This window comes from Durio zibethinus, chromosome 26, assembly GCF_047325235.1.
Source record: "Durio zibethinus cultivar Kanyao isolate XHJ-2024 chromosome 26, ASM4732523v1, whole genome shotgun sequence".
Lineage (NCBI taxonomy): Eukaryota > Viridiplantae > Streptophyta > Magnoliopsida > Malvales > Malvaceae > Durio > Durio zibethinus.
In genome coordinates, this window is record NC_143187.1 from 6,172,883 (window position 1) to 6,186,113 (window position 13,231).

At 34.1% G+C, this 13,231-nt stretch overlaps 2 protein-coding genes and 1 pseudogene across 6 annotated transcripts; 1 reads left to right on the forward strand and 2 right to left on the reverse strand.

Moving 5' to 3' along the window:
- Positions 1-628: 628 nt before the first annotated feature.
- Positions 629-4,252, reverse strand: LOC111274726 (25.3 kDa vesicle transport protein SEC22-1). The gene is made up of 6 exons (XM_022859600.2): positions 3,906-4,252; positions 3,084-3,312; positions 2,759-2,919; positions 2,527-2,673; positions 1,799-1,875; positions 629-1,074 (listed from the first exon to the last, which is right to left on the reverse strand). Exons 2-6 carry the CDS (start codon positions 3,269-3,271, stop codon positions 991-993), a joined length of 657 nt encoding a protein of 218 aa, XP_022715335.1. The 5' UTR covers positions 3,272-3,312; positions 3,906-4,252; the 3' UTR covers positions 629-990.
- A 1,860-nt stretch (positions 4,253-6,112) lies between these two features.
- Positions 6,113-8,994, forward strand: LOC111318629 (DNA N(6)-methyladenine demethylase ALKBH1C-like; annotated as a pseudogene). The gene is made up of 4 exons (XR_016334218.1): positions 6,113-6,231; positions 6,664-7,318; positions 7,793-8,099; positions 8,538-8,994. The product of XR_016334218.1 is annotated as a DNA N(6)-methyladenine demethylase ALKBH1C-like (transcript).
- A 1,232-nt stretch (positions 8,995-10,226) lies between these two features.
- LOC111274728 (protein CORTICAL MICROTUBULE DISORDERING 1-like) lies at positions 10,227-12,883 on the reverse strand. Of its 4 annotated transcripts, none has more exons than XM_022859607.2 (5): positions 12,703-12,883; positions 11,888-12,598; positions 11,555-11,799; positions 11,194-11,285; positions 10,227-11,063 (listed from the first exon to the last, which is right to left on the reverse strand). In XM_022859607.2, exons 2-5 carry the CDS (start codon positions 12,519-12,521, stop codon positions 10,451-10,453), a joined length of 1,584 nt encoding a protein of 527 aa, XP_022715342.1. In that variant the 5' UTR covers positions 12,522-12,598; positions 12,703-12,883; the 3' UTR covers positions 10,227-10,450. The 4 variants fall into 4 exon arrangements, with proteins under 4 accessions (XP_022715342.1, XP_022715343.1, XP_022715341.1 ...); XM_022859608.2 differs by having other exon boundaries at positions 11,555-11,791; positions 11,883-12,598; XM_022859606.2 differs by having other exon boundaries at positions 11,555-11,806; positions 11,883-12,598.
- Positions 12,884-13,231: the final 348 nt, after the last annotated feature.

The following is a 13,231-nucleotide window of genomic DNA, read 5'->3' on the forward strand; positions in this document are numbered from 1 at the left end:
AAAATGGATTGGAGTTGCACTACTTAAAATATATAATAATGGCCAAAAGAAATTAATATATAACAATTCATTTAATGGGCCCAAAAAGTTTTATTGGGTCATTGGAGGTAGGCCCACTAAGCTCATTGCAGAAGTTTAACTTTTTTTTATTAAAAAAAAAAAGTGAAAATGGATTGGAATTGCACTACTTAAAATATATAATAATGGCCAAAACAAATAAATATATAATAATTCATCTAATCCTGTCCGCTATGCAAACTCAAGCTCCCTTTTAACGAATGATAAAGTTGAAAACAATAATAAAAATTATTATAATTACGATTGAAAAAAAAAAATAATGTAATTATGATTAAAAAAATTTTTAATAAAAAATTTATGTTAATTTAACTTAATTAAAATTAATATTTAAATTTAATTAATAATATAATAAATTTAATCATATCACATCAAAAGTGCGATAAAATCGAAACGAAATGGAGACTCAACTATCGACACTTTATTTGTAAATAATTACAAATAAAGGTATGAAATACAAATATCTGCTGGGTTGGGGGTGAGTAAACATAAATAATGACGAGAACATGGCTTTGTCACAGTGTATAAAAAAAAAAAAAACTAATTCGATACATTGCCTCGGGAACGTGGTGGGCCATAGATTGAGTAAATAAACACTAGTAAGTCCATAGAAGGAAAATGGCAATAATGTGCTAATACTTAAAATAATTACCACACGAAGCTTTTAAGTAATTTACTATTTGCTGTTGTATTCTGGCTTTTACATATAGAAAGAATAGTTTTGTCTTTAACATAATTCTCTTAAGGTAGGGTCCCTCTTTCAAAGTTCCACATTGCAAATGTCCCTAGACTTCGCCGAATTGTGTTATGAGCAAATACCAGAATCCACTCCAATGTTTGGTCTCAAGAAGTTATCCACAGCAACATAGAGAAACCCAAGAAATTCCATGACGAGTGCTATGAAGCAAAGTGGAATCACCATAACTTTGATTTCACCCAGAAGAGGAGGAAGACAACTCCTAACACAATGGCAACAGGAGCCCACTTCCGAATTAAAGCCTACAGGCCAATTGGTGAAACATATCAAGAATTTTCAAACTTCAGTATTGCTGAAAATTATAATCTCTAAAATGAATCAAGAAATATTGCAAAAACAGTCCGGCCACAACAAGAACATGGAAAATTGACTTAAACCTCTTGCCAAAGGAACCATTTAAAAGAAAAATGAAATCCAAATTTAGTTTAAGGAAATTAAGCAACAAAGCTAATCAAAGCATCCTTCATCCATGGCACTTACTTATGGAAACTTCACTCAATCTGTATGACATAAATCATATCACATTTAGGTGCTAAATCCATTATTCTTTATGATTTTTTAAAAAGGGGGGGGGGGGGGGGGTGTACAAACTTCAAAAATGAATTTTAACAAAGAAATACTTATGTAACTATCTCATGTTTGTCCTCATGCCTATCAATAAAGCCTAGAACTCAAACTAATTGATGCATTAAAGAGCCCTATGCAAACAAATTGATTTCCCTTTTTCTATCCAGAGATGCCAGTCCATGCTCAGGGAGTCATTGTGACACTGATCAAGAATATTATGTCAATCATCTATTTTTACCACCAAGAACATCATGACTTAGTAGCACACCTTTAGTAGCATGAACAAAAATGTCAACAAGCAAGAGCTAAATGCCTTAACCTAGAAAACGGGGGAAAGAAAGAGAAAGAAATGCCTCCAAATAATGATTCTTCACTCTTCACTAGTCAGAGAAAACTAACCTGTCGATTTAGATCTCTTGCCTTGTCAGCATATACACGAGATTCTGATGTCAAACGACTAGACATTTGACTGACCTCTGCATTATCCGCAAAAGAAGTGAAATGCACACTTGGTTAGACTAACAAAAATACAATCTATCAGCCAGTGAAAAAGAAGAGGGAGAGAACGTAGCATATTAAACCATGCCAATTGCTAGTAGAGAATAAAATACTAGAAGTAAAGTTCTTAAATCTTAATTGGCATAATGTTAACTGATATACAACACTCTGGAAACACTCAATGAGAAGCAAAGACCAGTAAAGCAAGCTTTAGTATGATTAATGCAAATCAAAGTTTTATGAACAGCTAAATCAGACTATCAAAAGAACGGAAGGTATAAAACCTGCACATGCACTCACACAAGAAACATTGAATCTCCTTTCGAAGACAAATATATATATATAATATAAAAACGAAAACCATCCAGTTTTCAGTCATGTTCCAACGTGTATTACCTAATTGAGGGTAATTTATAAAAGTTAAATAGAAGCAACAGGCTGGTCTCACCTACAAGTTTTTTCCCCCCTTTAACCAGAACAACCAACACGGACAGATGCATTAAAATTGTAAAAGCACATTTACCTTGCTCATGATTGTAAAATTCAGCATTCATCATGGGGCATTGATTCAACAAAATTCAATTAAAAATGGCCTAATGTAGTTATGAAAGGAAATAGGAATATCTTACGGTCCAACTTTTCACCAACACCAAGAACTTCTTGTACGTTGCGAGTCATTATTTGGTGAACTTCATAGAGTTCATCATTCAACTTTGCAATATTCCGTTGTGTACGGGTATCCTGGTACAACTTTTTCGTCTTCTGTATGAATGTATCTTAAAGAAAAAGAAAAGATAAAATCAAGTCTAGTAAGAGAAGCAGCATAAAATTAACCAAAGGAGATACAGAAAAGGAATCTACCAAATTTAATAAAGGCATAAGGCCTGGCAGCTGTTTCAATTTGAGCTCCATTAACACGCTCAAATTCATTCCTGAGGTCTTCCAGATATTGAAAGGCAAGTTTCTTAGGATAAGCACGGTCACACATTGTCAAGTAACAAACACGTCCTTCAATGATATAGCTAAGAACTAAGGTCAAGGTAACAGTACAACTCAGATACACTTGCAAATAATACCAAAACTATGCAAAAACTTTTTTTTTCCCTGAGAAAAAATACAAAGTATAAACCTATTTCATAAATCAAGAAATATGGGATTCAAAAAATAGAATCCAGAATAAGGATACTGGAATACATAAGGGCCAGTTTCAACAGACATTCTTGAAGCCTCATTCTGGCCCTTGGAGAGATTCTTAAACAAAGCCTTAACTTGCTGTTTGTACATTTCAGCATCTATCAGATCACGACCATCGTCTAGTCCCTCCGCCAGAGGAAGACCATCAGTAACACGAGCAATCATTGTCATCTTCACCATCTTTACTCCCCTATTTTGCAGCTTCACAAAATCCCTTCAAACTAATAAAAATGAAATAGTAACGCCCCGATTAGATACTGAAAAGATAAACTCCATTTAAGTCAAAACTTAACAACCCAAATTGCATTCTATAATATTTAATTATTTTTTCTTTACAAAAGATGCAGCAAATACCAATTGAGTAGATTTCCATAATTTGGTTCTCAAATCTTAATGGTAAAACTAGCCACCAAAATGATGAGAATACAACACTTTTCAGTTCCACAATTATCATTCAAATCATTAAAATTAACCAAATAAAAAACATAACTTGATTCTTAAATTAGTTAATTCTATAATTCTAATATTCACTAAACTCTCTTAATCGATCGAAGCCAAGATCGACCCAATTCTTCTTTTCTAATCAAATGGTAATTAATGTAACCAAAGACAGCCCATCTAATCAATATCATCACGATCTCAAAAAAATATACTTTGTTTCAGGGATTCTAACAAAATTCAGAAATTCAGTTGAAAGAATCTCATATCGGGAAGATTTTCCACAACATTGCAATCAAAAGGAACAATTTCCTTCAAACAATTATAAGCACATTTACGAATTGATAAACAAAAACTATTGGTTTTATAGGAGTACCTGATTATAGCATATGGATCTTTGAATTTCTTCTTGATTTCAACGATACGAAGATGGGGAAACGACCGACGGTCCGATAAGTCTTAAGAGGTGAAAATAAACGGAAAGAGAGAAACAAGGACAGAGTTAAAAACAGGGCTTTTATTACAAGAAAGAAAATAGAAAAATGAATGTGATTGGGTGTTTTTTTCTTAAGCTACGATTTTCAGGGCGTCGTGTTATTCAGGGATTGTACCTTTGAGATTGTCATTTCAGGTTTCAAAGGTACAACACTGTCGGTTACTTTTTGGGGTTTGGATCGTTGATTTTTCAAAAAAAAAGGGAAATTTTATGATCTAAATTAAATTAATCTTGCCTTTTATTATATCCAATAAAATTTTGCAAAAAGGAAATGGTTTGTTCTTTCTCACATGAGAAAAAATATGTTATTTTTTCTTTAAAAAAATGTTTTTAATTCTAAAATACAATTTCTTATAAATATAAAAATTCATTTAGCTTTTAGATTTCAACTTTTATGTATTGGATTAGCTTAGATCCCTTGAGCCGATTAAAAAAAAAAAAAAAATCTATGCACTATGGCATAAAAAACAATGGTTGTTGACAGATTAAAAAAAAAAAAAGTTTCTCAATTTTTTCAACACATTTGCAAGGTTATGAGGCATAAAATTTGTTTAGTTTAAGCATTTTTGTAAGGGAGAACTTGCATCAACTTTTTAAAGTGAAATTTTGTTTGATGATATTCATAAAAATTTTTAATCAAAATGTTTATCAACAAATTCGCTTAATATTTGCTATTCTTGAGCAAGATTTTTTATTGTTATTGGGATCTTTTTATTTACATTACTTGTTTCTCTTTTTTTTTTTTTTTGTAAGTTTAAGAAGGAGAATTCAAATCCAATTATTTAAATAGAAAACCTTGTACTAATCGTTAAAGAAATTATGACTGTTTTCTTGAAATTAGAAGAAACAAAAAAATTTTGGAAAGCTATAAATTCGATTCTAAATTATAACACAAGCTTTTGGAAAAAAAATACATATAAATATATATACTCACATATATTTTCATTTTTTTATTTTAATATTAAATTATGTAAATATTGTTATGAAAGTATCATTCATTTATCATGTTAAATATTATTTTTTATTATAAATAAATGTACTTTCAATTAAGCATTTTTGAATTTATGATATTCATAAATTCAATTAATTATGAATAAATGTATTTAATTTTTTGTATTTTTAAAATTTTAAGGTTATATTTATATTTACTATTAATAAATTAGAACTCAAATCCAAATCAAATTAATCTAATTACTTACTAAATCATTTATGAATTTATAATATTTACAAATTTAATTAATTATAAATAAATATACTTAATATTTAATGTAATTTATATTTAACATATAGATATGCAATAACACACAAAATATAACCTCATATAAAACTTGAGTTTTCTCTAAGTTGTGTAAAACGAAAAGGCATGTTTTTGTACATTCTTTATTTCTTGTTTTTTTCTCTAATAATGTATCACACATTTATTTTTCTTTGATAATTTTAAAAAGTACAAAATTTTAAAATAGTGTGGTAACTTTGATCAATTTAAATGTTTTTTTTTTATAGATTCATCAAATTAATTTTAAAAAATGAATGCCAATGATATTACAAAATTATGAATCTCTTAATAAAATAAAAAAAAATTTTGTCGAATTATAAATTTTAATATTCATAAATTTTTTTAATTTGAGATTTTTTATGTCTAATAATCACTTTAATCTCAATTAATTCGAAGTTAAATCAAATCAAATCTTATATAAAAAATAAGCTTTCTCAACACTTATTTTTTCTATTCATAAGATTCAAAATTAAAATTTTACTTATATAATCAAATTTTTTAACCATTCAAACCAACATATTTTGATAAATATTTTTAAATTATTAATCACTACTCCATACACAATGTGCATATAAATTAGTTTAAATTTATCATAATTTATTGTAAACTGAAACAATTTCAATTAAAAATTTATTTACTTTGAAAAATTAGACATCCAAATAAAAATTAGTTTTGAATTTTAATATGCTAATTTGAAAGAAAGTTATTGAATCTCAAAAACTGTAAAAAATCTTTTACAATTAATTATTAAAAAAAATCACCAAAAAAAAATCATCACATAAATTTCCCGCCAACAGTCCTAATCTTTCTCTCCATTTTAGTACGCCGGCAAACATGAATCGTGGCCGCGGTCGAACCAGCCCTGGTTATTCAGGTGGCGGAGGCCGATCCTCGCGTCGCGGAGGTTATTTTGGTCGTGGTCGCAATGCTGTAATTTTCATCCCTGACTTTACCAATTACTCTTTTTTACGTTTTCTTTATTTTCCCTTTTTTTAATTATTTGAAGGGTTTAGCTCTTGGTAATAATCGAAGGTTCTTCGATGGCCGATTTTGGAGAAATTTTTTTTTTGCCTATATTGAATTAAATGATATAATTACCTTTAATTATCACTTTATCTTTTTTTTTCTTAAAAAAAATTGTAGATTTATCACGCATGTTTATCATTACGATACATTATTCATAAACCTAAAATTTTGGTTAATTGTAAGGTTTGCCGATAATGAAATCCTGAATTTTGACTTTTATAGACGGTCCAAATTTCTTACCATATTTTCTGGTGCTAATGTTTGTATACGAGGTTAGAACTTAGTAGTGATGAACAATTTTTTTTTCCTAAATGCTTATTGTTTTACCATCTCCAGGTTGGAGCTGAGAGGCATTATGATGAGGATTATGGTTACAGTCAGGACAATGGAATGTCCCAAAGTCGAGGCAGACATTTGCAGAACGTGTCGCCGACTAGTGGGTCAAGTTGTTCTAAACATAACAATGTCCCCTTTAATGAGTATTGGCAAAAAAGGCCGTTGGACTTCAACGGCAAAATAATACTCCTGAAACAATGGGCAGTTCATATGCAGTCCTTAAGGATGATTTTCCTTCATTGTCTTGTCAGTCAGATTCTAAGGGCTTAGGCCTGGCGCAGAAAGAACACAGATTGAACCTTCCCCAGTTGAGGAGACAGAGAGTTGTGCATCTCTACTGCATCATGATCTCTCCTGCAAGGTGAACACCTCCTGCATGCTAGACGACTCTGAGCCATCTGAACCTTCCCTAGAAAGGAGTCCCCAAAATAGTGCAGGTGTTGGAGATACAGGTCAGGTTGAGTGCCATGCTGTGATTGAGCCTTTTGATATTTGCCTGTCCAGTACTGGAACTCCTGTCACACTAAAGCCATCCTTGCTTGTAAAGAATAGAGAAAAGCGGAATGAAATGAAAAGATCTACAGAAGGCCAAAATGGAAATGTTTTGAGATCTGGAATGGTGCTTCTAAAGAAACATCTTTCTTTAAGTGATCAGGTGAGGCTTGCTAATTGCTGTATGTCAATTTTCTTGCAATAGTTTTTTCTCTAGGATTTTCGTGCTAATTACTATATCTCTTCGGCACATTCATAAACATGTGTTTGCCTCTTGTTGTTACGTGCTTAAAAATTGTTTCCAGTATTTTATTTTAGTAAGTTTGACTCTGAGCGAAGGTTCTTGTGCTTTTAATTTTAACCATGGCAGAATGGACGGCAGCAATTATCCCTTTTGTGGTAGGAGATGTTGTTTCTACTACTAAAATCTGAGTGTGTCCTAGCCTGTTGTCCCATTTGACATTTGGACTAAGTCTTGAGGTTGCATTAGCCCCACATCCAGTGGTTTTGGTTCTGTCAACTATGATCTTTATGTTTTATGTATGATTGAAGATGAATGTTTACCATGTTACGAAAGGTTGATTGCAACCGGGATCTGCTCTCTTTTAATTTACTTTGCACCCTCATTTGCATCTAGGTCAAAATTATAAAAGCTTGCCAAAAGCTTGGTTTGGCTTCTGGAGGTTTCTATCAACCAGGTTACCGTGATGGAGCAAAACTGCATTTGAAAATGATGTGCCTTGGTAAAAATTGGGATCCAGAGACAGGTAATTATGGAGATTTTCGACCAATTGACTGTGCTGTCCCCCCAGCTTTTCCTCGTGAATTCCATCAGTTGGTTGAAAAGGCAACAAAAGATTGGCATTCCCTTATACAACAAAAGGCTAGAACAAGTCACGTAGAAGACATTCTACTCAGCAAGTGGTCGACTGGGTCTCCATCAGGTCCAAACTTTAAACGTTATTTTCATCATTGCTGTACGCGACATAATAGAAAGTCCTTGTCTTGGCAATTCTTGCCTTTATGTCGTTGCAACAATGAATTCTCATACAATTTTGTAGCAAACTAGTACCCAACTCTTTCAGTTTTAATTGAATCACATAAAGTTTTCTTCTGTTTTACGAACACTTATTCTGAATTTTCTCATTTCCGAATACAAATTTGATGATCAAAGAATGCATATTTGACGCAATATATTGCATGATTTTGTGGGGAACATTGTGAGCCTTTTTTATGATTTTTTATTTTTACCACTTCAATTTATTTTCCTTTCTAACCCGACTCTTCTTTTTTTTTTTTTTAGAATGGCATGAATTTAATTTTACCCCTATTTGGCTATGACCTATCCATACCACTGAAAATTTAGATCATGTTGCTTGCAGGATCGGGATGAAAGTCCAGAAAGTCTACATAGAGGATTACCTGTGGTATTCTTTTCCATAGGAGATTTAGCGGAATTTTTATGTCGTGACCAAAGGGATGTGGACAAGGCAGAAAAGGTTGAACTTGAATCTGGGGATGTGCTGATATTTGGTGGGAACTCTGGTCACATCTTTCATGGCGTAACTTCTATTAAGCAAAACACTGCCCCCAAGGCTCTCTTGGAAGAAACAATCTACGTCCAGGGCGTCTAAATCTGACTTTCAGAGAGTAGTAAATCCTTGATAGGCATTTGACGTCAAATTAGTAATTCTACATATAGCGTTTTCTCCTGCCTTTGTTCTAAAGGCAATAAAAACTATAGATTGCACATACAGTAGTATTGCATGGTCTTGTAAGATATTGATTTTTATACGAGTGATTCTATTAATCTAAAGAGAAGATCAGATTTAAAGGTTATTTACTATGTGACTTCTGTATGAATTTGTGCTTTACAGTAAAGAGACACGCTTCAAATAGATGAGATGTTTGGGTTTCATGTGAGGTGACATGATCGGATCACCCAAAACCCTAAACTTTACCCCCCTATCCCCTAATACTAGGTGTTGTAAGGAGATATTGAAATTTTTTTTTTTACCTTAGGACTGTTGAATTTGACAGTTTTACGAGTTAAAGCCTAATTAAGCCTAATTCTATACTTAATGATAGTTGGGTCTAGAAGTTGAGTTCTTCTGGATTTCCTAATCATATGCGGTGGGTGGTCTGCCATAGTCTAGGAAATGCTGATGTAGACCCCATTTGTGCCTAAAAGCAATGGTAGCACCTAGCTACTGCGCTGATACCCCGTTTTGGCAGCCAAACTTCGACAGTCACGTAAACCAAAACCCGTTTGGTTCCACATGCCTTCAGCTTTCGATTTGCTTAAAGCCTTAAACAACAATATCTAAAAGCTTATTGAATAAGCAATCCCACAAGACCAGCCACTCTGTCCGACAACAAATGTTGCTTGCCATTCTCCCTTGTCTGGTCATTGCCAGCTTGTAACACTTGGATGGCTATTGTCCTATATTTAACTGCACTTGAACCATTATAAAATCCCCTGTAATTACTCACATTCTCATTCCCTATGAATGCCCAATGTTTCTTTAAAGTCTATATACCATGCTTAATTTCTACGGTCGACTGATCCATCTTTGTTTCTAGGTTTATTCTTATTATTGTTGTTATTATTACTATTTCGGGCCAAAATATTTTCTTGTTCTATAAGATTTAAGTGGATATGTGTCTTTTTAGTCTCTTTCTATCAAAAATTTGGCAAACCACAAATGGGAGACGGAGAGAGGGTAAGCCATGCTGGAGAAGCAGGGCACATGCTAAAGCTATCAGACAAGGATCTGTGAGATTTTGCTTGTGCCCTGGTTCTCCAGCTTGGACACTCTCCCTTACCAAGCACAAGCCTGAAATCTTATAGCAGGTTGAGGCTTTATTACATTCTGATGTCTTTAGAACAAGTAGAATCCCGTATATTTTGCTCTTTCTCCCTTGCTTGCCCAAGGATGTAATCATCAGGCAGTGAGCATACCCCTCGGCGCAAAGGTAATTTTCTCGGTACTTCCTCTTGATACTCAGAAATTTAAAATTTTAATAATACATTTGTTGCAGGCTTAAAATTAAAATAAATAATGTGGGTTGAAGTGAACCTTCAATGACTTTATTGTTATACACAAATGACTTAGTCATAGGTTTGCTGACAAGACAACCACAACTTAAATATATGGCCAAATTGTCTATAGTTCTCTTTGGCGCCTCAAGTCATCCAGAAAATTAGTATCACCTTAAATACTTTTAAGTTATTACAAACAGTAGGTGACAAAAAAGCTTTAAAACCATCCTTTTCATGCTGATTCAACTGCGATCAAGGTCGACTCTCTAAAGCTGAGGCTGCTGAGTCCACATGGCTAAGCAAAGAAGCATAAACTTTTTGTTTCAACCGTTCCGCAGTTTCCATCAGTCCAGTGTTATCTGAGCTCAAACTCCTTTGTACTTTATCCAACCATTCATTTGCAAATTTAAGTTGTGACAATGTGACAGCAATATGGTTGTCCTGCTCCATCACTCGTCCTGTGGCAATTTTTCCTTTCTTCTCCTGGGTACTGATCCGAAATCCAACATCCAATGCTTCCTCTAAAAATTTCAAAAACCAAGTTCTTGTTTCATGCAGCAAAATTCCCCTCAGTTCTTTTATCTCTTTGGCACCATCTCCTTTGGCCCATTCTAGTTTCTCAGCTCCACTCGACTGTATTGAAGACTTTGGAGACTTTAATGTACTTTTTTCATGGGTTAGACCTTTCCTTTTGTTAGACTTTTCTTTGTCTAGCACAGATGGAAGAGTAGATAACTGAAGTGGCTTATCTTTTAAATTTGTTGCAACACTTGGTTGGTCAATTAGCTGTTGAAGGGTGAAGAACTTGGTGAGAGAGAGATGGGGGTTCTCAGGTGAGGCAGAGGAGCATATATCAGCAAACATGCTGGAAGAAAATATGGAAGTTAGGAAAATCTTCGTTACAAGTATAGCATTCAATTCATCGTGTTCTTTACTGACTAATCGGAACCAAAAAAATCGCCATTGAAAATTTTGGACTGAAAAAATGTACTTACCAAAGACACTTGACAAGATTTGCTGCCATTGATGCCTCCCTTTGAGCATCTGCTGCAACCAAAGAAGCTAAATTTCTTCTTCTAAGCATTCCCTTGTAAAAATGATGATCAAAGATGATAAATAAGAATTATGCTGTTATAGAATTTTTCATTCAATTATCCGTAGGATTCATCATTTTCGATCCAATTAGGACATTTTCTCATTCTAGAGGGAAGTCTTCTTTTACCAGTTAATTGAAATTAATAGAAGAAATGTGCTAAATAAAATGCAATGCACAATCCAGATTGTGAAAGATGTAACAATTAAGCATTGCCTCAAAGCATTGAACCTAAAAATCTTTCAGGATAGGTGTATATATACCTTCCCTGGCTTTAAGAGACTGGCAGGCAGAGTGTTCCACGAACCTGTCTCTGGCAAATTATTCTTTTCTTTGCTGTTTGGCAAACAATTCAAGTTCATGTTTTCCTGTTTACTTGAAGAGCGTTTTACAGGTGTGCCCTTGGGAGGCACCATAGTTTCCTTGGTGTTAGATGCAACAACCTCGGGCTTCGAGACTGGTACCTCTGGCCTACTACGGGTAGGAGTCACCGGGTGTGCCTGTAATGCTATACCCTACTGTAATTGTAAAGACATGAATCTTAAGTTTATTTTCATCAACATGAAACTGTTTGTTAAACAAGAATCTTACCTGACCTTTAGGTTCCTGCTGTTTGCTTTTTCCCTTTTTACCTGCTCCACAGCTCTCATTCTCGGTGCTTTTCACACAACTAATTGAATCTGGTCCACTTGCTTTAGGATTTGATGGCAAAATACCCTGCATATACCTTGATGCAACACCTGCTTTTTCCTCTTTGATAACGATTTTCTGTCTCGGGCTCACCTCTTTCATTTCCACTAATTCCTTTGTTTTTGAACCATTATTTCCTTCATTATCAACCGCCACTGGACACTCGGATGGCACTAACATCTGCATCAAATCCTTTGGATTGCCTATAAAAGGATTCCTTCCTGGAACTGGCCTGATACCAACAAGAATGGGAACTGGGGTTCCAGCTTCCACTCTCTCAACATAAAAAAACTGACCAAGTTGCAATTTATTGTTCAAGATTAATTCATTGTCATCCTGTGACAGCGAAACATATGTTGAATGCGAGGAGTCGGATACTTTGATGAAGAAACCTTGGTTAGGCCACAACTCTGATCCTGTTAAAGCAGGCACAATGCTGATTACTTGCAGGAGCACAGATCGATATTCCCCTCGAACTTTTACATTGGAATTCATACTCTGAAGAAGCTTTAATAGCACTCCTGGTGTAAGTGATGCCATTAATCTTTTTTCTTCCTTTCCAGTCTATGAATTCTCCAGCCTGGAATTTTCTCACTACTATAAATTGGATCTTTTGCCTGATTCAACCATCAAATTCTGAAAGTGTTAGCTCATAGAAATTCTTGTTACAGTTGTATATAACACCTTAGTTTTACTATAGTTAATGCAAAGAATCGAGAACCTGAAAAGAGCTGAGGAACCGGGTGAAAGGTAGTGGCGCAAGAACAGGGCCCTTGAATCAAAAAGAAAATTTATTCACATAAGGCTACAGTCTCAGCAACCAAATGAGAGTATTGGCCTTTTTGGGTGAAGTGGGCATTGCTGCAAACCCTCAAGAATCTCTAAAGCTTTGCATGCCAGGCACGTAACCATCAATTTCTCTTGGCTTAAAAGCCAAGAGACATGTTTCCGTGGGGGAATTTTCGACCTTGGGTCCACATTTCTTCAATGTGGCACACAATGACTCACATGCCCCTATCAAAAATAGTTTCTTTAGGACACGACTGCTGTTATATCCAATGGGCACTTTGGTAAAGTTGCCTTGGGTCAGTTCGTGGTCGCATTTCCTTTTAGAAGTAGAAGGAATGGAGTTTTAGATGGAAGGTGAGGGTATTCCAAACGTCCCCTTCTTCTTAATTTGCATGCCAAAATTTTATTCTATTAATGGACCAAGACTTTTGGTGTGCAACTGCGGATAATTAAAATTAGGT

Bases quoted from the DNA above. Each gene is read 5' to 3' on its own strand.
- LOC111274726 (XM_022859600.2), bottom strand. From the start codon at position 3,271: ATGGTGAAGATGACAATGATTGCTCGTGTTACTGATGGTCTTCCTCTG. The intron at 2,920-3,083 runs GTATCCTTATTC...CTTAGTTCTTAG, and splicing joins ACTGGCCCTTATGTATTCCA to CTATATCATTGAAGGACGTG. The intron at 2,674-2,758 runs GTAGATTCCTTT...TTTTTCTTTAAG, and splicing joins TTATGCCTTTATTAAATTTG to ATACATTCATACAGAAGACG.
- LOC111274728 (XM_022859606.2), bottom strand. From the start codon at position 12,521: ATGGCATCACTTACACCAGGAGTGCTATTAAAGCTTCTTCAGAGTATG. The intron at 11,807-11,882 runs GTAAGATTCTTG...CAATTACAGTAG, and splicing joins AGCAGGAACCTAAAGGTCAG to GGTATAGCATTACAGGCACA. The intron at 11,286-11,554 runs GTATATATACAC...CATTTTTACAAG, and splicing joins GTCTCTTAAAGCCAGGGAAG to GGAATGCTTAGAAGAAGAAA.